General features: G+C 39.4%; 1 protein-coding gene across 3 annotated transcripts in view; it reads left to right on the top strand.

The window, feature by feature from the left end:
• ARMC9 (armadillo repeat containing 9) overlaps nucleotides 1-24,118 on the top strand; it is a 935,599-nt gene that overhangs the window by 280,981 nt on the left and 630,500 nt on the right. For all 3 annotated transcript variants that reach the window (XM_053710306.1, XM_053710304.1, XM_053710305.1), the window contains exon 8: nucleotides 7,804-7,961. In XM_053710306.1, the coding sequence (XP_053566281.1) occupies nucleotides 7,804-7,961 (158 nt within the window). The remainder of the gene's footprint in view (nucleotides 1-7,803; nucleotides 7,962-24,118) is intronic.

Raw genomic sequence — 24,118 nt, 5'->3', positions numbered from 1 at the left:
AAGATGTTCCACGTTGCAACTGAGTCAGAATTTACTTCAGGAAAATCACTGCACAGTGCTGGAGCTACCAAGCTAAGTGTATCTGCTATAAACTTTTGGTATCTGTTTCTCCAGCTGTTATTTGTATTGCATGTCATGTCAAACTTATTAATGCAGATAAAATTTCCTTTAGTACTGTTACATTACCTGTTGCTGTTCCGTCAACATCTAATTTTCAGAGTGTTCCTGATAACATAAGAGATTTTATTTTTTAAATCCATTAAGAAGGCTATGTCTGTTATTTCTTCTTCTAGTATACATAAAAGTCTTTTAAAACTTCTGTTTTTTCAGATGAATTTTTAAATGAACATCATCATTCTGATACTGATAATGGTTCTTCTGGTTCAGAGGTTTCTGTCTCAGAGGTTGATGCTGATAAATCTTTGTATTTGTTCAAGATGGAATTTATTCGTTCTTTACTTAAAGAAGTGTTATTTGCATTAGAAATAGAGGATTCTGGTCCTCTTGATTCTAAATGTAAACGTTTAAATAAGGTTTTTAAATCTCCTGTAGTTATTCCAGAAGTGTTTTATCTCCCTGATGCTATTTCTGAAGTAATTTCCAGGGAAAGGAATAATTTGGGTAATTTATTTACTCCTTCTAGACGTTTAAGCAAATTATATCCTGTGCCATCTGACAGATTAGAGTTTTTTGGCAGCGTTTTCAGTTTGAATTTTCTGCTTATGTTTTTTTCATTAAACTTTATTTTGGGTGTGGATTATTTTCAGCAGGAATTGGCTGTCTTTATTTTATCCCTCCCTCTCTAGTGACTCTTGTGTGGAAAGATCCACATCTTGGGTAGTCATTATCCCATACGTCACTAGCTCATGGACTCTTGCTAATTACATGAAAGAAAACATAATTTATGTAAGAACTTACCTGATAAATTCATTTCTTTCATATTAGCAAGAGTCCATGAGGCCCGCCCTTTTTTTGTGGTGGTTATGATTTTTTTGTATAAAGCACAATTATTCCAATTCCTTATTTTATATGCTTTCGCACTTTTTTCTTATCACCCCACTTCTTGGCTATTCGTTAAACTGAATTGTATGTGTGGTGAGGGGTGTATTTATAGGCATTTTAAGGTTTGGGAAACTTTGCCCCTCCTGGTAGGAATGTATATCCCATACGTCACTAGCTCATGGACTCTTGCTAATATGAAAGAAATTAATTTATCAGGTAAGTTCTTACATAAATTATGTTTTTTGACACGTTGATGCAGCTAGTTAGCTTACCACCTGAATGGGCGTAAACATGCTATATTAGAGCAAGTTATAGCTTGTTTTCTATAGAGGAGCGAGGGAGGGACTAGGAGGTGTGGTAGGATTTCTCCTTTTTTCTCTTTCCTTTTTTTTTTTTGTTTTGTTTTGTATGGGGGGGGGGCTGTTAAATATAAAAATTAAAATCCACCAATATCAATTAAAATTTAATGTAAAAATTATAGAAAAGAGGAGATCGTACGCAGTGAGGGGCAATGATTATTGTCTGTATGTTTTATTTTCCTCTTTTCTTTCTTTTTTTTTTTTTTCACAGATAATGTCTTGATAATTTGTTGGTTTATAAATAAATATTTAAAAAAAAAAAGTGTTTTATGTCCCTTTAACAGTTATCCTATGACATATAGCTAAAAGATGTGGCAAACATATAAACCAGCTGCACATAGCGGAAGTATAATTGTCTGAGCACTGAACATACAAACGCAGAGAAATGTACTAGGGCAGATATAAATAATTATTGTAAAAATCTCCCTGTACATAAGCCAAGACCTAAATCAGCAGACCCATCCACAAAGTGAAACCTGCAGATACAACTTTATATTAGACTAGGCGGTGAGCCTGCCCAGAGGGCAGTCTATGTTTAAAAAATACAAACCCCCAAGCTAAAGTTACAAAAAATAAAAAGAGTAAAATTACAGAAAAAAATAAACAAAGCTATCTAAAATAAACATTTTAAACCTAAACTAATACCCCTATAAAAAGAAAAAATCCCCCCAAAATAAAAACACCCCCTAATCTAATACTAAACTACCAATAGCCCTTAAAAGGGCCTTTTGTAGGGCATTGCCCTAAGTTAAACAGCTCTTTTACTTCTAAAAAAATACTAAGTCCCCCCTAACAGTAAAAAACCCCCACCCACCAAACCCCCCAAAATAAAAAAACCTAACTATAAAAAAACTTAACTACCCATTGCCCCTAAAGGGGAATTTGTATGGGCATTCAGCTCTTTTACTGCCCTTAAAACGGCAATCGGCTCTTTTTCAAGCTCAAAAAAACCCTATAATCTAAGAAAAAAAAAACACTCCAAAAAATTAAAATAAAAAGCCTAAACTTAAGCCCCAAATAGGTACTAACTGTACTAACTAGCTGTGTTTCCGATGCCTGGGTCCTCAGCAGCGTTCCTCAACAGCGGCATGGGGGCTCCTCTTCATCCAATGTCCGTCGTAGACTGAAGATTGAATGCAAGTTGCCACAATCAATTTGGGGCACCTTGCATTCCTATTGGCTGAAAATCAGCCAATAGGATTAGAGCTACTGAAATCCTATTGGCTGTTCAAATCAGCCAATAAGATTTCAGTAGCTCTCATCCTATTGGCTGATTTAAAAATTTCAGCCAATAGGAATGCAAGGTACCCCAATAAATATGGGGTACCTTGCATTCAATCTTCAGTGTGTGACGGATGATCGCATGAAGAGGAGCCTCCATGCTGCCGAGGACTGCCGTCGCTGAGGATCCAGGCATCGGGAGCACAGCTCTGCACCTCTGCTCCACGCTGCCTTCACTCCGGATGAAGATAGAAGATGATGGATCCGTCTGGAAGAAGACCTCCGCCGGACTTCAGGAACAGTGAGTACCTATTTGAGGCTTAGGTTTAGGCTGTTTTATTTTTTAAGATTAGGTTTTTTTGGGGCTTGAAAAAGAGCCGATTACCCTAGTTTTTTTAGTGTTAGGTTTTTTTATTTTAGGGGGTTTGGTGGGTGGGTGGTTTTAACTGTTAGCGGGACTTAGTATTTTTTAGAGGTAAAAGAGCTGTTTAACTTAGGGCAATGCCCTACAAAAGGCCCTTAATAGGCTATTGATAGTTTAGATTAGGGGGTGTTTTTATTTTGGGGGGCTTTTTTATTTTCATAGTGATTAGGTATAATTTTTTTTATTTTTGATAATTTTGTTTATTTTTTTCTGTAATGTTAGACTTTTTTATTTTAATTGTAATTTAGTAGTAATTGCGGTTAATTTAGGGGGTGTTAGGTTAGGGGGCTTAGAAATTAAATTAGTTATTTGCGTTGTGGGGGGGTTGGTGGTATAGGGGTTAATATATTAGGGTTATTGCGATGTGAGGGCTTGGCAGTTTAGGGGTTAATAGGTTAATTAGATTTATTGCGATGTGGGGGGGTTGGCGGTTTAAGAGTTAATAGGTTAAATAGGTTTTTTGCAATGTGGGGGTGTTGCGGTTTAAGAGTTAATAGGTTAATTAGGTTTATTGCGATGTGGGTGGTTGGCGGTTAAGGGGTTAATATTTTAAATATGTTATTTGCGGATTAGGGTTTAATTACTTTATTGTTTTGCGATATTGGGTTGACAGTTTCTGTGTTTGTTAATACTTTGTGCGGGAGGTTAGTTTTTTTTTGTTATACTTCGTGCGGACGGTTACATGTTTTTATTTTTATTTGTTGCTGGTGGTTATGTGTTTTTTTTTAGTTATTTCGTTTGTGAGTGCAGTGGATTCTTTCACCACCCTGCCATTTTACTTTGAGGATGCATGCGCAACTGGCGATGGCAATGGACGCTTTACAAACGCGATTATAGTATAGATATTTGTAACAAGAATATTGCATTAAGTAATATTTCTATTGGGCTCGCTATACATATAAAAAAAGACAAGCTTTCAAGTGTATCCTCTCTTCCTCCAGTCAGAAGCAATACTGATACACACTTTTTTTGTACATAGGTACTTGTAAATGTGAGTCCACTCCTTATGCTATTTTAACTTCTTTCTATGTGTACTCAGATGCATGTACATATGTGTATTGTGTAAATGTCTGTAGGTACTTTTATATTTCCTTTCTATATACATAAATGCATGTTTATACATCTTGATACCATGTAGATATATATCTTTAACCCCTTAACGACGCATGTCGTACAGGGTACGTCTTACACAAGCTGGTCTTTAAAGACCAGCGACGTACTCTGTACGTCGTTAAGGGTTTCAAGCGGCTGGAAGCGATCCTGATCGCTTCCAGCCGCTTTCAAGGTATTGCAGTGATGCCTCTGTACGTCGTTAAGGGTTTCAAGCGGCTGGAAGCGATCCTGATCGCTTCCAGTCGCTTTCAAGGTATTGCAGTGATGCCTCCAAATTGAGGCATCACTGCAAAACCTTTTTAGGCACACCGATGCAGAGAGAGCCACTCTCAGTGATGGTGCCAATCGTTGGTGGGTGGGAGCCATTGCAGGGAGGTGGGTGGGCGGGCCATCACTGTGGAACTTCCTTCCGGCTGCTCTATATGCCGGGAGCGCGCGGAAGCGCGCGCTGGAGGTGAGGGGCGATCTACTGCAATTGTGGAGTTTTGTTTTTTGCTGGGAGAGGGTGGTGGGTTCTTAGGTGGGTTCTGGGAGGGGGAGGGTGTAGGGTATGGAGGGGGCAGCTACACTACAGAAAATGTTAGGTTTAAAAAAAGTTATTTTGCAAAGTGGGTACTGGCAGACAGCTGCCAGTACCCAAAATGGTGACTAATAGTTAGTGGGGGGAGGGTTAGAGAGCTCTTTGGGGGGATCAGGCAGGTTGGGGGCTAAGGGGAGGATCCTACACAGCAGAATATGATTATTATTTTTAAAATAATAAAAAAAAAACTAAATAAAACTTTTATTTTAGTACTGGCAGACTTTCTGCCAGTACTTAAGATGGCGGGGACAATTGTGGGGTGGGGGAGGGAAGAGAGCTGTTTGGGAGGGATCAGGGGGTGGGATGTGTCAGGTGTGGGAGGCTGATTTCTACACTAAAGCTAAAATTAACCCTTCAAGCTCCCTACAAGCTACCTAATTAACCCTGTCACTGCTGGGCATAATACAAGTTTGGTGCGCAGCGGCATTTAGCGGCCTTCTAATTACCAAAAAGCAATGCCAAAGCCATATATGTCTGCTATTTCTGAACAAAGGGGATCCCAGAGAAGCATTTACAACCATTTGTGCCATAATTGCACAAGCTGTTTGTAAATAATTTCAGTGAGAAACCCAAAGTTAGTGAAAGAGTGAACAATTTTTTTTATTTGATCGAATATGGCGGTGAAATGGTGGCATGAAATATATCAAAATTGGCCTAGATTAATACTTTGGGTTGTCTACTACACTACCCTAAAGCTAAAATTAACCCTACAAGCTACCTAATTAACCCCTTCACTGTTGGCCCTAATACAAATGTGGTGCGCAGCGGCATTTAGGGGCCTTCTAATTACCAAAAAGCAACACCAAAGCCATATGTCTGCTATTTATAAACAAAGGGGATCCCAGAGAAGCATTTACAACCATTTGTGTCATAATTGCACAAGTTGTTTGTAAATAATTTCAGTGCGAAACCTAATATTTGTGAAAAAGTTTGAGAAAAAGTGAACAATTTTATTTATTTGATCGCATTTGGCGGTGGCAAAAAATAGACCAAAAGTTTGAGAAAAAGTGAACAATTTTATTTATTTGATCGCATTTGGCGGTGGCATGAAATAGACCAAAATGGGCCTAGATCAATACTTTGGGATGTCTACTAAAAAAAAAATATATACATGTCAAGGGATATTCAGGGATTCCAGACAGATATCAGTGTTCCAATGTAACTATCGCTAATTTTGAAAAAAAAAAATGGTTTGGAAATAGCACAGTGCTATTTGTACTTATTGCCCTATAACTTATAAAAAAGCAAAGATCATGTAAATATTGGGTATTTCTAAACTCAGGACAAAATTTAGAAACTATTTAGCATGAGTGTTTTTTGGTGGTTGTAGATGTGCAACAGATTTTGGGGGTCAAAGTTAGAAAACGTGTGTTTTTTTCCATTTTTTCATCAGATTTTATAATTTTTTTTATGGTAAATTATAAGATATGATGAAAATAACGGTGTCTTTAGAAAGTCCATTTAATGGCGAGAAAAACAGTATATAACCTAACCCTGCCACATATATTTGCCTAGATAATACTTGCAAAACAAATCCCTTTATACCATATGACCATGGCAAGTCTTGTCTGCAGACACAAGCCTAGATTGGCTCCTCCAAATGAGGCAGTTGGTGGGTGGATTTTGACTATTGAATACAATTGCATCAAACATGATTTTTTTTAATGTTTAGATTTGACTGATATGTTATTCTATAGCACGATATCAGACATTTCTTGTAATTGCAAGGTGTCTCTTAATTTCAAATGATAAAATAAAACATTTACTTCTGGGTACTAACATCTAAGAGAAGCAGTTGAGTTTTTGAATCTGAATAGGCTGAATGCAATTAGTATTGAAAGGGTTTTAATAAATTTATGGAGATTAATACATCTTTTATCAGTCTATTAATTAAATCTAGAATGAAGGATGAGGTGGGTAAAACAGTTATCAGAATATTTATTTTATTAATGTAAAACTTAGCTTGAATGCTCTTTACATTGCAGGGTAAAGTAGAGACACCTGCATTGTGATCTAATTCTCTCCCTCCCCCCTCCAAAGATTTTACCTGATTTTTCTCCATGCTGGGGAATTGATGATCATCATGCCGATAGTCTTGATGAAAAGAAAGGGTAGAACACAGTTATTTATAGCTTACACATTCAGTAACAATACCTAAAGAGATACCCTTTGCTTAAAGTAAAATTAAATCCATTTGTATTTCTTTCATGATTCAGATAGATCATAACATTTTATAATAAACAACTTTCTAATTTACTTATCTTATTTGCTTCATTCTTTTGTTATCCTCCAATCAGCAGCTTCTGAGCCTGACTAGGTCTAGTTTTCAACAAAGGATACAAAGATAAACAAATAAGACAATAGAAATACATTGGAAAGTGATTTAAAATTGCATGCTCTATCGTGATCATGAAAGAAAACATTTGGGTTTCATGTCCCTTTAACAAATTCATTTAAATGTTTTAAGGGCCATAATACCCAAATGTTTAAACACTTGAAAGTGATGCAGCACAGCTGTAAAAAGCTGACTAGAAAATATCACCTGAACATCTCTATGTAAAAAAGAAAGATATTTTACCTCAAAAGTTCCTCAGTAGCCACCTCCCATTGTAAAGGATTTCTAAGCAGCATTTTAGTGTGTCAGTCCTGGGACATCTGAAAGGATGAGCATCGTGCACTCTCATATTATTTCACCAATCAGGTAAAGAAAGCTTACTATGAAATCTCATGAGAGTTAAGTCAAATCTCATGAGATCACAGTAAGAGTTCATGACCTCAGCACTGCTGATGCTGATTGGCTGCTGTTCATTTCTTCATTTTTTATTTATTTTACCTGCAGCTGGGAGCAGCTGAGTATAACTTTTTACACAGAACTTACTCTGCTGAGCTGAGGAAATTGTGAGGTAAAATATCTTCCTTTTTTACATAGAGATGCTCAGGTGATATTTTCCTGTTAGCTTTTTACAGTTATACTGCATCAGTTTCAAGTGATTTAGCATATGAGTATTATGTCCCTTTAAGGACCAGACTGGAAATGTTCACATCTGTGTTATTCACTGTGTTAGGGATGTAACTAACTGCTCTATATTTCACCTCTTCCTTAGAGTTATTGCAGCAACTCCAGCAACAGCTGGTCGAGTCAGAGCGGCGAGCTATAACCTACATGAAACGATACAATAAGATGCAGGCTGATTACCACAATCTGATCGGGGTAACAGCTGAGCTGGTCGATTCTCTGGAAGCCACAGTTAATGGAAAGTTGGTAAGTGCCTGCATTAATGTCAGTTGTGTAATAATTGTAATGCCCATGCTGAAGTTTAATATTTTCTGCAGTCAAATAGTGTGGTGCAGCTTGCACCCAATGTCCCTTGACTTAACCCCTTAGTGACCACAACACTTTTCCATTTCCTTACCGCTTGGGACCAGGGCTGTTTTTACATTTCTGCGGTGTTTGTGTTGAGCTGTAATTTTCCTCTTATTCATTTACTGTACCCACACATATTAAATATCATTTTTAAAAAGGACTTTGTAGCGGAGCCAGCTACAGCAATGGAAGGACGCATCTCAGGGGAGCTCTTGAAGTTCATTTATAATCTTGACTAATTTATTGAAATTACCCCTATCTACCAGAATTTATTTCAGACAAGAGTACTATCAGGTTTTCCTCAAGATTTTGGTAACTCTCTGGAACTAACACTTAGTCGGCAAGACTACTTTAAGACCTTTATAAGAGCCATGCGGTGGACTGATGCACAATTATGGTTGACATTCTCCATGCTTAACTTCCATCTTCTTAACCCGGGAAGCACTTCAAGAGTTACTTTGTCATCCCTGCTCCCTAGGCAATGAGGATAAGGAGTCTTATAATTTTATCTACCTTCAACTAGCAACTTATAGTGGAAATGAGCATATAACTTCTGCTGAAGTGACCATCGCACCTTATATATTACCGCATATTTAGCGACAACATCTCCCCCAGAAGAAATGGATCTTATAAGTGCATTGAAAGGGCTCAGCTCTCGCCTCGATTACTACCAGGCTGATTTTACGCTCACTCTAAAGACCATTTTCAGCTGCCCTATCCCGGAAGCCTCCAGGCAGAACCTGCTGGCAGACTTCCCTGAAGCCCCCGCAGCGCCTCACTCTGACCGGGAGACACAACTACTACCGCATAGCCTGCACAACTTAAAGAATGAGGACTCACGCCGCACACTTCCCTTTTTGCAACCCCACAAAAGTGTGGGAGACAATGAGGGAGCCTGGCTAATAACATCCACAGCGCACGCCTCACTTGCAGCAGAGACAAGCGACACAGACCTGCTGGATATATGTTCCTCACGACCAAAACTGATATCAGACATGCATTTCTCCTCTACGGCAGTGGGAACGCTTGGTTCTGCAGCCCTTCAGCTGACACCTACTATGTCTGCCGGTGAGTGGATCCCGGAATCATTGACAACAGTTTTACTGTGTGATCGTGGTCACCTTTCAGATAAGTGGCCCTGGAATATGAGAGATACATGCGGGCAGTTACTTACGCTCAGCAACCTACTGAACACACTAAAAGCCCTATGGGAACCAGTTCGTCTGTGGCGACTTCTGGAGAGAGATTCCCCAGCTTTACTGCCATTAAAGTGTGCCATCCTTTTGAGACTTAAGTTCCATAAGGCAGGAGTGGGTTGATTTTATCCCATCATTTACCTCATTTCATGGTAAATTTGACTAAGAAAATAGAGACAGACTGCAAACACTGTTACGCTTTATCTCTAGTCAACTGTGTCTCTCAGCTTGAGATTATACTTCACTACACTTAATGGGGGACAGGTATCTCCCACTCATTATACTATAGCTGAGACCTAATATCTGTTTATTTCTGTTATTAACTATCTTTAAAGATATGTTCCTTATTAACCTGAGAGGCCAGTAGTATGACAACTGTAAGTTTGAGATTTTATTTGGCTCACTCTACTCCCATATGCCTAGTTGAAAATGTATTCTGACAATCAGTTCTCGTGCTATTCAATCCACTGTTGCTATTTCTATTTAAAGTTGCTGCAGAAGTGTTCTGCTTGCAATTGTTTAATTTACATGTTGACAGTTTACTATGTTACTAAAAGTCTATATACAGGAGTTAAGGAGAGTACTTTGGGATATGCTCTCAGTTTAGTATTCCCCTTCACATTATTATCAGTCTTTCCTATATAAGTAACCTACGGGAGTGGGTTAGCAGCTATGGACTCTCCTGATGTATGCTGCACCGCTATGAGTGACCGCTCTCCTCTGGAAAAGGAACAATTACGCTGTGTCTTCTGGCTCACTATATATAGACTGGGCTCTACTCATCAAATAGTATAGTATTGATTGCGTACTACATTATAAGTATTGAGTTTGGGTTTTATGTATATAAATGGTAATATGCATGTCTTACTAGCCCATACGCTCCCTTAAATGTAAAGGTCTCTGAACTCTATAGCTCACATTCTTGATATTATTTTGGTCTCCAATAGCGCAGATATTTCTCTGTATACAAGGGATGTTTTTTCATTACATGAAGTTTGTGTGTTCTTTATATAGTTAGTTAGATAAACATTTCCTGCTGCATACTCGATCCTATGGCCCACCTACATTAAATGTTCTTGTTCTCAGACATTAGACCACATCTCATAAGTTTTGCTGTCTGGGAAGCAGAGCCTGAGCATTCTCAGACTTCACTACTTAAATTAGTTAGTCATTTTACTCCCATTGCTCTGTATAGTACAGAAACCTGATAATAACCTAGTAGGCAAAATAGAAAGACATATTTACTGGTATATACATGCATATCACAAGTGTTTATGTCTGTTAACAATTAGTACCATGTAGTTGGCATATCCCATATTATATATTGCACTTGCTTTTTTTACATATAGCCCGGGGTACCATGCGGTTAACCCTATAGTAAATCATTGAGTTAATACTGGCACACTGTTAGCGGTTACTTATAATAGATGCCCATGTAGTCATTGCTACAGTACTGCGATAATATAAAGTTAATATTTAAGCCCTAAGTAGGGCCGACAAGGATTTATCTTTTGAATGGGGATAACCCTTCAATATAGATATTATACACTAAGGGAATTATTTTTGCAAACTAAAACTACTACATTTCACTCTCTTCTTATATCCATATTTTGTATCTTACGTACCCTTATAGATTTGTATAGGTCCAAAGGGGGCCATTTATATCAGTGATGATCCTTTCCAGTTTCTCACTCTATTTCTAAGGCACAAGAGTGACTTGAGTCAGTTTAAGAGATGTAGTATTAATGTAAACCCCAGCATAATGTTTAGCTAAGATGTACTGTTTCTAATATTATCTTAGACACTTCGAAAATAGGAATTGACTAATATCCTTGGCAGAGTCAATATCTACAGGAGTTGACTGCTTTTCAATATAGTTTTATGTTTTCTTCCCCTTTTATACTCACTACTTAGTCCTCAATAAGCTCATATAGCAACCCCTTACTGCCCATAACTCATCTATTCTCGCCATATAAGAGGTTTCCCCCTTAGCCTACTGGAACTTTAAGAATATACTTCGAGTAATCCTAACGCATTACCCTTCTCAGACGTGGCCTGATTTTTTTTATTTTTTTCTATTTCTTTTTGGTCTATTGTCTTCTCTCTACTCTCCCTCACATTAAATGGCTCCGCCCCCCCCTTTTCCCCTTATATCTAGAGCGGCTCTTTGCCCGCTGAATCTCCCCCCCCCTTATATATATATACAGAAGGTCCAAGAGTGGCCTCCCTAGAGACTACCACTTATGCTTTATTTTCATAACTATATGACCCACGTGAGGTCAGCTCAGTAGTCACTTCAACAAGCTATTACTATTACAAAATAGAGGATACATAAGCTCAGGTCACCTATTATCTCAATTACTAATCTCAGTATAACTTGTTTATGTGTTTTATTTCCTTATGTGTCTGATTTGTAACTCATGTGACTGTTATTATATGCTGTAATGTTTGAAAATCCTCAATAAAAAAATTACTTTAAAAAAAAAAAAAAGGACTTTGTAAAGATACCATTATTTTCATAATATCTTATAATTTACTATAAAAAAAATATAAAATATGATGAAAAATCACACTTTTTCTAACTTTGACCCCCAAAATCTGTTACACACCTACAACCACCAAAAAACAACCATGCTAAATAGTTTCTAAATGTTGTCCTGAGTTTAGAAATACCCATTGTTTACATGTTCTTTGCTTTTTTTTGTTGTTGCAAGTTTATAGGGCAATAAGTAGCACTTTGCTATTTCCAAACCATTTTTTTTTTTTTTCAAAATTAGCGATAGTTACATTGTAACACTGATATCTGTCAGGAATTCTTGAATAACCCTTCACATCTATGTATGTGTGTGTGTGTGTGTATGTGTATATATATATATATATATATATATATATATATATATATATATATATATATATATATATTAGTAAACAACCCAAAGTATTGATCCAGGCCCATTTTGGTATGTTTCATGCCACCATTTCACCACCAAATGCAATCAAATAAAAAAAAATTGTTCACTTTTTCACCAACTTTAGGTTTCTCACTGAAATTATTTACAAACAGCTTGTGCAATTATGGCACAAATGGTTGTAAATGCTTCTCTGGGATCCCCTTTGTTTAGAAATAGCAGAGATATATGGCTTTGACATTGCTTTTTGGTAATTAGAATGCCGCTAAATGCCGCTGCGCACCACACTTGTATTATGCCCAGCAGCTTTAGTGTAGAGATTAGCCTCCCACCTGATACATCCCACCCCCTGATCCCTCCCTGACTCCTCTTAAACAGCTCTCTTCCCTCCCCACCCCACAATTGTCACCACCATCTTAAGTACTGACAGAAAGTCTGCCAGTACTAAAAGAAAAGGCTTTCTTTTCTTTTCTAAGATATGGTGAGTCCACGACTTCATAAATTACTGTTGGGAATATCACTCGTGGCCAGCAGGAGGAGGCAAAGAGCACCACTGCATAGCTGTTAAAGTGAAGGTCAATTTTGATGAATTAGTGTCCGGTTTTTAATAATACTATTAAAAACAAGGGCACTTTAATTAATCAAAATTGACATTTCACTCCTTTTCTTCCAAAATGTACCTTTTAATCCTGACAGCCACTGACACCCTCTTCGCGGGTCCAAAATGACGAATCCGACTTCCTCCAATCATGGCATTGCATCAGGACATGATCCCCCGGGGGGAAAACTGTGATTGGAGGAAGCCGGATTAGTCATTTCTGACGTAAGAAGAGGCTTCCGATGGCCGGGGGAATCACTGGAGCGGCTTTCAGGATTAAAAGGTAAGTTTTTGAAGGTAAGGAGTGAAATGTCAATTTGATGAATTAAAGTGCCCTTGTTTTTAATAGGTTTATTAAAAACCGGGCACTAATTCATCCATATTGATCTTCACTTTAAGGATCACTTCCCTTCCCACAACCCCCAATTATTCTCTTTGCCTTCGGTGCAAGAAGGAGCTGAAGTTTTGGTGTCTGAAGAAGATTGGATTTATTTCACTTCAATCAAGATTTTATTATTTTGAAAGCCAGAGTAGGTTTGCTACTAGATTGGATCTAGCCATAATCCATGTTAGTCTCTTCAGTAGGGCAGTGGTGGCTTTTAAGCAGTTAGGAACTTGTGAAGTGGGCTTTGCTGCGTTTTCTTAACAAATTGCTACCCTAGTATAGAAAGCCAGAGTAGGTTTACTCTGTCCTTTCTTTTTCCACAGGTCCTTGTAAGGAGTGGCGTCCTTCCATACCATGTGAGCTGTCCTCCTGCCGGTCAGCTAGATGTACACGTAAGTGCCTTTTGTCTTCTGGAGCTAGGAGGCTGGCACTGAAGGGTTTAAGGACTCTAAGAATTATACTGTACTTAATTTGGGACACAAACTCCTTAGAAACTGTGTTTCTGGCAGTGTGCAGGCAGTATATGTTATGTGATAGTGGAGACTTAAGGGTTAATCTCCTGCAAGGCAAGGAGTCAACTCTTTTTGGGACTCAGTATTATATGTATCAAGAGGATAAATCTCTTGGCTTTTTTTATTAATATTTATTAATCAAGATTGTCTCATTAAGCTTCATTTCTCTTGTAAGGTGTATCCAGTCCACGGATCATCCATTACTTGTGGGATATTCTCATTCCCAACAGGAAGTTGCAAGAGGACACCCACAGCAGAGCTGTAATATAGCTCCTCCCCTAACTGTCATAGCCAGTCATTCTCTTGCAACTCTCAACAAGCAAGGACGTTGTAGGAGAGAGTGGTTAAATATAGCTAGTTTATTTTCTTCAATCAAAAGTTTGTTATTTTTAAATAGTACCGGAGTTGTGCTATTTTATCTCAGGCAGTAAATAGAAGAAGAATCTGCCTGAGGTTTCTATGATCTTAGCAGGTTGTAACTAAGATCCATTGCTGTTCTGACATATGTCTGAGGGGATTACACAGATGAGGTAACTGCAGCGAGAGAATGGCGTGCAGTTTATTCTGCTATCAGGTATGTGCAGTTATAATTTTTTCTAGAGATGGAAAACACTAGAAAATGCTGCTGATACCGGATTAATGTAAATTAAGCCTGAATACAGTGATTTAATAACGACTGGTATCATGCTTACTCCCAGGGGTAATACCCTTATGATATTGCAATATAAAACATTTGCTGGCATGTTTAATCGTTTTTATATATGCTTTGGTGATAAAACTTTATTGGGGCCTAGTTTTTTCCACATGGCTGGCTTAAATTTTGACTAGAAACAGTTTTATGAGGCTTTCCACTGTTGTATTATAAAAGTTACAGTTGGTGCAGTTAAAATTACAAACTGTGACATTCAGCTTCCCTCAAAGGCCCTCTGAATGCTATAGGACATCTCTAAAGGGCCCAAAGGCTTTCCAAAGTCGTTTATTGGGGAAGGTAGGGCCACAGCTTGCTGTGGCAGTTGGTTGTGACTGTTAAAAAACGTCTATTTCGTTTTTTTGATCCGTTTTTTGAACTAAGGGGTTAATCATCCATTTGCAAGTGGGTGCAATGCTCTGTTAGCCTATTATACACACTGTAAAAAATTTGTTTGATTTACTACATTTTTTCACTGTTTTTCAAATTCTGACAAAATTTGTTTCTCTTAAAGGCACAGTACCGTTTTTTATATTTGCTTGTTAACTTGATTTAAAGTGTTTTCCAAGCTTGCTAGTCTCATTGCTAGTCTGTATAAACATGTCTGACATAGAAGAAACTCCTTGTTTATTATGTTTAAAAGCCATGGTGGAACCCCCTCTTAGAATGTGTACCAAATGTACTGATTTCATTTTATGCAATAAAGATAATTTTCTGTCTTTAAAAAATTTATCACCAGAGGAATCTGACGAGGGGGAAGTTATGCCGACTAACTTTCCCCACGTGTCAGAGCCTTTGACTCCCGCTTAAGGGACTCACGCTCAAATGGCGCCAAGTACATCTAGGGCGCCCATAGCGTTTACTTTACAAGACATGGCGGCAGTCATGGATAATACACTGTCAGCGGTATTAGCCAGACTACCTGAACTTAGAGGTAAGCGAGATAGCTCTGGGGTGAGACAAAATGCAGAGCATACTGACGCTTTAAGAACCATGTCTGATACTGCCTCACAATATGCAGAAGCTGAGGAAAGAGAGCTTCAGTCAGTGGGTGATGTTAATGACTCATGAAAGATACCTGATTCTAATATTTCTACATTTAAATTTAAGCTTGAACACCTCCGCGTGTTGCTTAGGGAGGTTTTAGCTGCTCTGAATGACTGTGATACCATTGCAGTGCCAGAGAAATTGTGTAGACTGGATAAATACTTTGCAGTGCCGGTGTGTACTGATGTTTTTCCAAATACCTAAAAGGTTTACAGAAATTATTAATAAGGAATGGGATAGACCAGGTGTGCCGTTCACTTCCCCTCCTATTTTTAGAAAAATGTTTCCAATAGACGCCACCACACGGGACTTATGGCAGACAGTCCCTAAGGTGGAGGGAGCAGTTTCTACTCTAGTAAAGCGTACTACTATCCCTGTCGAGGACAGTTGTGCTTTTTTTTAGATCCAATGGATAAAAAATTAGAGGTTACCTTAAGAAAATATTTATTCAACAAGGTTTTATCCTACAGCCCCTTGCATGCATTGCCCCTGTCACTGCTGCTGCGGTGTACTGGTTTGAGTCTCTGGAAGAGGCTTTACAGGTAGCAACTCCATTGGATAACATACTTGGCAAACTTAGAGCACATAAGCTAGCCAATTCTTTTATTCTGATGCCATTGTTCATTTGACTAAACTAACGGCTAAGAATTCTGGTTTTGCTATACAGGCGCGCAGAGCGCTATGGCTTAGATCATGGTCAGCTGATGTGACTTCAAAATCTAAGCTACTTAACATTCCCTTCAAGGGGCAGACCCTATTCGGGCCTGGTTGAAGGAGATTATTGCTGATATCACTGGAGGAAAAGGTCATGCCCTTCCTCAGGACAGGTCCAAATCTAGGGCCAAACAGTCTAATTTTCGTGCCTTTCAAAACTTCAAGGCAGGTGCGGCATCAACTTCCTCTAATAATAAACATGAGGGAACTTTTGCTCAATCCAAGACGGTCTGGAGACCAAACCTGACCTGGAAAAAAGGTAAGCAGGTAAAAAAAGCCTGCTGCTGCCTCTAAGACAGCATGAAGGAACGGCCCCCTATCCGGGAACGGATCTAGTAGGGGGCAGACTTTCACTCTTTGCCCAGGCGTGGGCAAGAGATGTTCAGGATCCCTGGGCGTTGGAAATTATATCCCAGGGATATCTTCTGGACTTCAAAGCTTCCCCCCCAAAAGGGAGATTTCACCTTTCACAATTATCTGCACACCAGATAAAGAGAGAGGCATTCTTACACTGTGTACGAGACCTCCTAGTTATGGGAGTGATCCATCCAGTTCCAAAGGAGGAACAGGGACAGGGTTTTTACTCAAATCTGTTTGTGGTTCCCAAAAAAGAGGGAACCTTCAGACCAATTTTGGATCTAAAGATCTTGAAAAAATTCCTCAAAGTTCCGTCGTTCAAGATGGAAACTATTCGTACCATCCTACCACTGATCCAGGAGGGTCAATATATGACTACAGTGGATCTAAAGGATGCTTATCTTCACATTCCGATACACAAAGATCATCATCGGTTTCTCAGGTTTGCCTTTCAAGACAGGCATTACCAGTTGTAGCTCTTCCCTTGGGATTAGCTACAACCCCAAGAATCTTTACAAAGGTTCTAGGGTCGCTTATGGCGGTCCTAAGGCCGCGGGGCATAGCAGTAGCCCCTTATTTAGACGACATCCTGATACATGCGTCAAACTTCCAAATTGCCAAGTCTCATACGGACGTAGTACTTGCATTTCTGAGGTCGCATGGGTGGAAAGTGAACGAGGAAAAGAGTTCTCTATCCCCACTCACAAGAGTTTCCTTTCTAGGAACTCTGATAGATTCTGTAGAAATTAAAATTCACCTGACGGAGTCCAGGTTATCAAAGCTTCTAAATTCCTGCCGGGTTCTTCATTCCATTCCACGCCCTTCGGTGGTTCAGTGTATGGAAGTAATCGGCTTAATGGTAGCGGCAATGGACATAGTGCCGTTTGCACGCTTACATCTCAGACCACTGCAACTATGCATGCTCAGTCAGTGGAACAGGGATTACACAGATTTGTCCCCTCAACTGAATCTGGACCAAGAGACCAGGGATTCTCTTCTCTGGTGGCTATTTCGGGTCCATCTGTCCAAAGGTATGACCTTTCGCAGGCCAGATTGGACAATTTTTACGACAGATGCCAGCCTTCTAGGTTGGGGTGCAGTCTGGAACTCCCTGAAGGCTCAGGGATCGTGGACTCAGGAGGAGTCTCTCCTTCCATTAAATATTCTGGAACTAAGAGCGATATTCAAGGCTCTTCAGGCTTGGCCTCAGTTAGCAACTCTGAGGTACATCAGATTTCAGTCGGACAACATCACGACTGTAGCTTACATCAACCATCAAGGGGGAACAAGAAGTTCCCTAGAGATGTTAGAAGTTTCAAAAATAATTCGCTGGGCAGAGATTCACTCTTGCCACCTATCAGCTATCCATATCCCAGGTGTAGAGCACTGGGAGGCGGATTTTCTAAGTCGTCAGACTTTTCATCCGGTAGAGTGGGAACTCCATCCGGAGGTATTTGTACAACTGATTCATCGTTGGGGCAAACCAGAACTGGATCTCATGGCATCTCGCCAGAACGCCATGCTTCCGTGTTACGGATCCAGGTCCAGGGATCCCAAGGCGACACTGATAGATGCTCTAGCAGCGCCCTGGTCTTTCAACCTGGCTTATGTGTTTCCACCGTTTCCTCTGCTCCCTCGACTGATTGCAAGGAGAGAGCATCAGTGATTCTGATAGCACCTGCGTGGCCACGCAGGACCTGGTATGCAGATCTAGTGGACATGTCATCCTTTCCACCATGGTCTCTGCTTCTGAAACAGGACATTCTACTTCAGGGTCCTTTCAACCATCCAAATCTAATTTCTCTGAGGCTGACTGCCTGGAGATTGATCGCTTGATTTTATCAAAGCGTGGCTTCTCCGAGTCAGTTATTGATACCTTAAGACAGGCACAAAAGCCTGTCACCAGTAAAATTTACCATAAGGTATGGCATAGATATCTTTATTGGTGTGAATCCAAGGGTTACTCATGGAGTAAGGTCAGGATTGCTAGGATATTATCTTTTCTCCAAGAAGGTTTGGAAAAAGGATTGTCAGCTAGTTAAGCGTCTGGCAGATGTTCCAGACGTTCAGGCATTTTGTCAGGCTTTAGTTAGAATCAAGCCTGTGTTTAAACCTGTTGCTCCACCATGGAGCTTAAACTTGGTTCTTAAGGTTCTTCAAGGAGTTCCGTTTGAACCTCTTCATTCCATAGATATCAAGCTTTTATCTTGGAAAGTCCTTTTTTTTTTTTTTTGTAGCTATTTCCTCGGCTCGTAGAGTCTCTGAGCTATCTGCCTTACAATGTGATTCTCCTTATCTGATTTTTCATACGGATAAGGTAGTCCTGCGTACCAAACCTGGGTTCTTACCTAAGGTGGTATCTAACAAGAATATCAATCAAGAGATTGTTGTTCCATCCTTGTGTTACACAATCTGGACGTGGTCCGTGCTTTAAAGTTTTACTTACAAGCTACTAAAGATTTTCGTCAAACATCTGCTTTGTTTGTTGTCTACTCTGGACAGAGGAGACGTCAAAAGGCTTCGGCAACCTTTTTTTCTTTTTGACTAAGAAGCTTAATCCGCTTAGCCTATGAGACTGCTGGACGGCAGCCTCCTGAAAGGATTACAGCTCATTCCACTAGAGCTGTGGCTTCCACTTGGGCCTTTAAAAATGAGGCTTCTTTTGATCAGATTTGCAAGGCGACGACTTGGTCTTCGCTTCATATTTTTTCAAAATTTTACTAATTTGATACTTTTGCTTCTTCGGAGGCTATATTTGGGAGAAAGGTTTTACGGGCAGTGGTTCCTTCAATTTAAGTTCCTGCCTTGTCCCTCCCTTCATCCGTGTACTTTAGCTTTGGTATTGGTATCCCACAAGTAATGGATGATCCGTGGACTGGATACACCTTACAAGAGAAAACACAATTTATGCTTACCTGATAAATTTATTTCTCTTGTGGTGTATCCAGTCCACGGCCCGCCCTGTCATTTTAAGGCAGGTAATTTTTAAATTTAAACTACAGTAACCACTGCACCCTATGGTTCCTCCTTTCTCTGCTTGTTTTCAGTCGAATGACTGGCTATGACAGTTAGGGGAGGAGCTATATTACAGCTCTGCTGTGGGTGTCCTCTTGCAACTTCCTGTTGGGAATGAGAATATCCCACAAGTAATGGATGATCCGTGGACTGGATACACCACAAGAGAAATAAATTTATCAGGTAAGCATAAATTGTGTTTTTTTATTGTTATGCAGATACAGGGTCACTATAGTGCTTTTTCTCCTTTCGCCATTTCTATGAGGAGAGTATGATGTACTGTTCTGCTGCTTTCTAGGAAGTGGAGCGTTCCTATTTTTTATACTATTCATGAATGAGTATAGCATACATTATTCACGGCAGGATGAAGCGCAATGTTTGCGCGCTTCATCTCCATGCCGTTTTTATGTCTCCGCCTCCTCAGGAAGGGGAGCGGCGACATTATGGGCTATTCTTGAAGCAAGTTCTGTAGCCTTATCTCCGGTTGATAACGGAGCGGCACTCTTGTTGTGTCAGTCTCTGAGTCAGCTCGGCTTGTGAGTCAGTGAGAACTATTGACACACTTTTTTAATGAGATCTTGTCTTAATTTTATTAAGGAGTCTAGTGTATCTGAACATATATTATTCCGGTTTGGGGAGCTTAATTGAATGAAGATACAATCCCCTAGAAGGTTTTTTTTTTTTTTTTTTTTTGAATGTTGGGACTTAGGTACTGGGTCTTTTAACAGGGATTTGTTCCTAAGAAAAATAATTTTCTTTGTCCTTTATATTTGTATGAATCTTTCAACAATAAAGATTTCTTTTTCTTCTACAAGATACGACGAGTCCATGGATTTCATCCTTACTTGTGGGATATTAACCTCCAGCTAACAGGAAGTGGCAAAGAGCACCACAGCAGAGCTGTATATATAGCTCCTCCTTCCCTCCACCACCAGTCATTCTCTTTGCCTGTGTTAGTAAAAGGAAGAGGTAAAGTGAGGTGTTAGTTTTAGATTCTTCAATCAAGAAGTTTTTTATTTTAGGTTGAAATAATTTTTATTGTTATTGTTAGTTTCCAAGTAAACAACATCTTAAAATGTACAACAACATAAGTATACAGAAAATAGCATACAAGATAACTGTCTGATCAGTCTCACGTGCACTTTAGTCCTGTCACATAACTGGTTGAGCACTAAGGAATGCTCGATAATGAAGTCCAGAAGGTCCTGGAGCACTGGGGACTGAATCTCAATAAGTTGTTGTCTTCCGTGGTCAGTTTTCTCTTTGCCGTCTAGCATATATGACCACATAAGTAGATATTAATACTTAAGAAAAAGAAAAATTAGGCCAATAAAAAAGAAAGACCAAAAAAAAAGAAATAATAAAAAAAAAAAAAAAAACCCAAAAGGAAAAATCAAAAAAGAAACCTTTAACAACTTTGTATGTCTTAGCCTACAAGTTTTGCCTATCATTAACACATAACTTATTGCTTGTATTGGAAGGTAAGGTCAGTAACAGTGTCTTAAAAAAAATCCAACACAGGAAATTATTATTATTATTTTTTTTTTTTATTGAGGTTTTTGAATGTTTCAATAAGAAGAAGAAAAAAAAAGATACAGAGTTTGTGTCATAAACGAGAAATGAATATACAATCGCTTTGGAGGCAATAATTATTAGAGCTCATAGGAATATGTTTGCTGTGTGTATAACGGTATAACGGGCATATAATAAGCAGGTTTGCAATTGAATATCTCTAGCTCACGGCATACACAAAACCCTATTACATTAGAAGCAGCACATTAGCAGTGTCCACATGTATCTGAAGAGTATTAAATTAGATCTTCTTCATACGTCTAAATGTTAAATAACAATATAAAGGAAAACCAAACAAGCATATATGAAACCTCATTTTTCTTTCAATAGAGGGATACAAAGTAACTATTGAATTGGTCACTCTTGGACCAAATTTTATCGTAGGTGTTATGACAAGTGGTAGTTACTTAAAGCAAATTTTATGTGAAATATTAGGGGAAGGGGTCCAGCGGGCAAGAGCCGCTTGTATAATAGGGGCAGAGGGAGGGTGTGGCCTAGTTCAAGATTGAATATTTCCAGGTAAACAAGATAACCAAAGCTGAATCAGGGTGTATAGAAATCTTAGGCCTCATTTTGTTCAAGAGGGTTATGCTAGTGTCCACAAATATGCATGCTTATGTCTCCTAGGTAGTAAACTAGTGTATCAGTATTCACTGTGGCAATGGCTTAAGTGAAGCAGTTTGTTCCCTGCATATATATTTAGGTTTGTAGGGGATTAAGAGAGCTTTGAGCTGTTGTTCACAGTATGAAATATGTGATGTCAAAATATAGTGATCAGGATTATAGCCTGCTACAAATAAATGACCATTGAGAAGAAGTGTAGGAGCATGCATAGGGAGCTATAGTAGTGGATGAGCTTCACAATGTAATATTATGAACACTAAAACTATTTATTTTAGTAGCAAAGCGAGTCATGTAGGGGTATTGCAGTAACTAACGTGTGATGGCAAAAGATTGAAAATACAGAGCTAGCCAATACAACCTGGACGAATTGAGAGGTACATAGTGTTTTAGAAGGATACTCATTGATGTTAGTATATACCGTTATTTCAGGATAAACATTATAGGTGTACAAAGGAATTGTAGAGTAAAATATAGAGCTTTCATAAATTGAGTTTAGTTGTCTCACTAAATATGATCCTACTATCAGCTAACCACATCACCTATACAACTCCCTAGCAATGTTTTAGACTAATGTAGCCTGGTTGATCTAACAGAGCAGGCAAGATTCTCTTAGCAGAGGAAGTACAAGAGATGAAGAGGGAAAAAATAAATATATGTATATATACCAGTGAGAATGACTATTATATGTAGCCCTGGGCAGGTCCCTAATGGGTGCCTGCAAATACCTATCAAAACAAATGCACAGGCTTTGGTAAGGTAGGTAAAGGGATGAGAGAAGGCACATGTATCACAAATATAACATGAGAGGAAGGTAATGGGTTCATGGTTTCATATGAATATAAGGGAAATACAGAGAGATATATGTGCTAAGGAAGCAGAGTCTAAGTGATCATGGCAGACATAAGTAAACTTAAATAGATCCCTAATGGGTACCTGTACATATCTTACTAACTAATTATAAAGACAGTGAAGCATAGGTAATAAGCAAGGCAAAGACATAGTAAAGGGTACATATATAACTAATATAACTGGAGTACAAGGCAATGAGTCCATAGCTTCTTTTGGGTGTAAGGGAAACATAGGATACTAAACAGGCAGGGCCTCAACAGGAGGGTGACCCAGTACCTTGTATCAAACTGTTACTAGTCCCAATAAAGTTACCCGACACCTCTCTTTGAAAACAGGCTGGGCAGGCAGGAATAGGTCTTTCTAAGTAACCCATATTTCTCATGCCCATGTGTGTAAGCCACGCCACAGTTATTGTAGGCTTTACGACTGGGCGAAGGGGTTTGGATAAGGATGTTAGGTTGCTGCTCCACAGATCCCATCATTATGGTGTGAGAATCCCGTAGTCATCGTCGGGTGTGTGAGTTAGATGGAGCCTTCAATCCCAAGCTAGGCTGAGTGGGCTGGCGGACCAAAGTGTCTAGCGTATGTCTGGGTTGAGAAGCGAAAGCAACTGCGCCAGGTGAAAAACGCATTGGGGAAAGGTCCAGCTTGCGGTCGGTCTGTACAGAAGGGAAACTTTCCCCCATGTCCATCGGGCTGATCGTCGTTTCAGGTGGTAAGTAGGTGGGAGGCCTGGATGCATAAGGAGGAACATGGAGCACCGTGTCCGCACATTTCCCTGTACTTGCTTGAGCGTCTGAACACTGCTCCTCACGATCTCGCCTCACTGATGTCTCATCTGGAATGCCATGTATGTTAAGGCGGCTCTCCCCTGCACCCAGTGAGCGGACGTCGAGAGTAAGTTGACTGTAGTGTAGATCCATCCGATGTCCTAGGCCTTTGAGGAGAGCTATCACTGCACCTATCTCCATTTCCATAGTGTGCTGTAGACAATCGGCGCTGTAGCGGCTGGGGACGGAGGATATTGTGGAGGTGTCAGATGTTCTCTTACATTAGTGTCCCGTCAATACGGCTAGGTGTCCCTCCTTCTACAATTCAGTTAAGTGGATCTGCTTGAGAATAGTATAAGGATCTTCGTAGTAGGCCTCCTTCATATGAATCTGCTTACATTTACAGATTTCACTTGCGGCATGATGGTAGCAGTCTGTAGGTCAGTTGTGGGTAGTTCCAGCATGACAAATATATAATTGATCCGGTCAGGCTGCAGATGGCTCCCTAGAAAATCAATAGTTTAGATTGTGAAGTTACGGAGCCATGAATTTTCCGTCCGCCATGACTGCCTCTTGGCCACACCTCCAGAAAATTATTTTTAATCGAGCAGAGCTGGGGAAGGTCACATCTCAACCACCCATCAACCCCATATCTTTCCCCTCTTATCTTAATTTCTAAGTAAGCTCAACTTCCCACTCTTCTATCCCTCATAATCCAATAAAACCAAATTTTTTGGAAACTCTCTCTCGTTCCTTGGATCAAAGAGGCATGCTCCGACATGGAATATGTAACTTTGAATTTCTCCATTATCTCGGCCC

The sequence above is a fragment of the Bombina bombina genome, chromosome 4, assembly GCF_027579735.1.
Source record: "Bombina bombina isolate aBomBom1 chromosome 4, aBomBom1.pri, whole genome shotgun sequence".
Classification (NCBI taxonomy): Eukaryota; Metazoa; Chordata; class Amphibia; order Anura; family Bombinatoridae; genus Bombina; species Bombina bombina.
The sequence above is the reverse complement of the archived record's forward strand: the minus strand, read 5'-3'. Positions and strand labels throughout refer to the sequence as shown.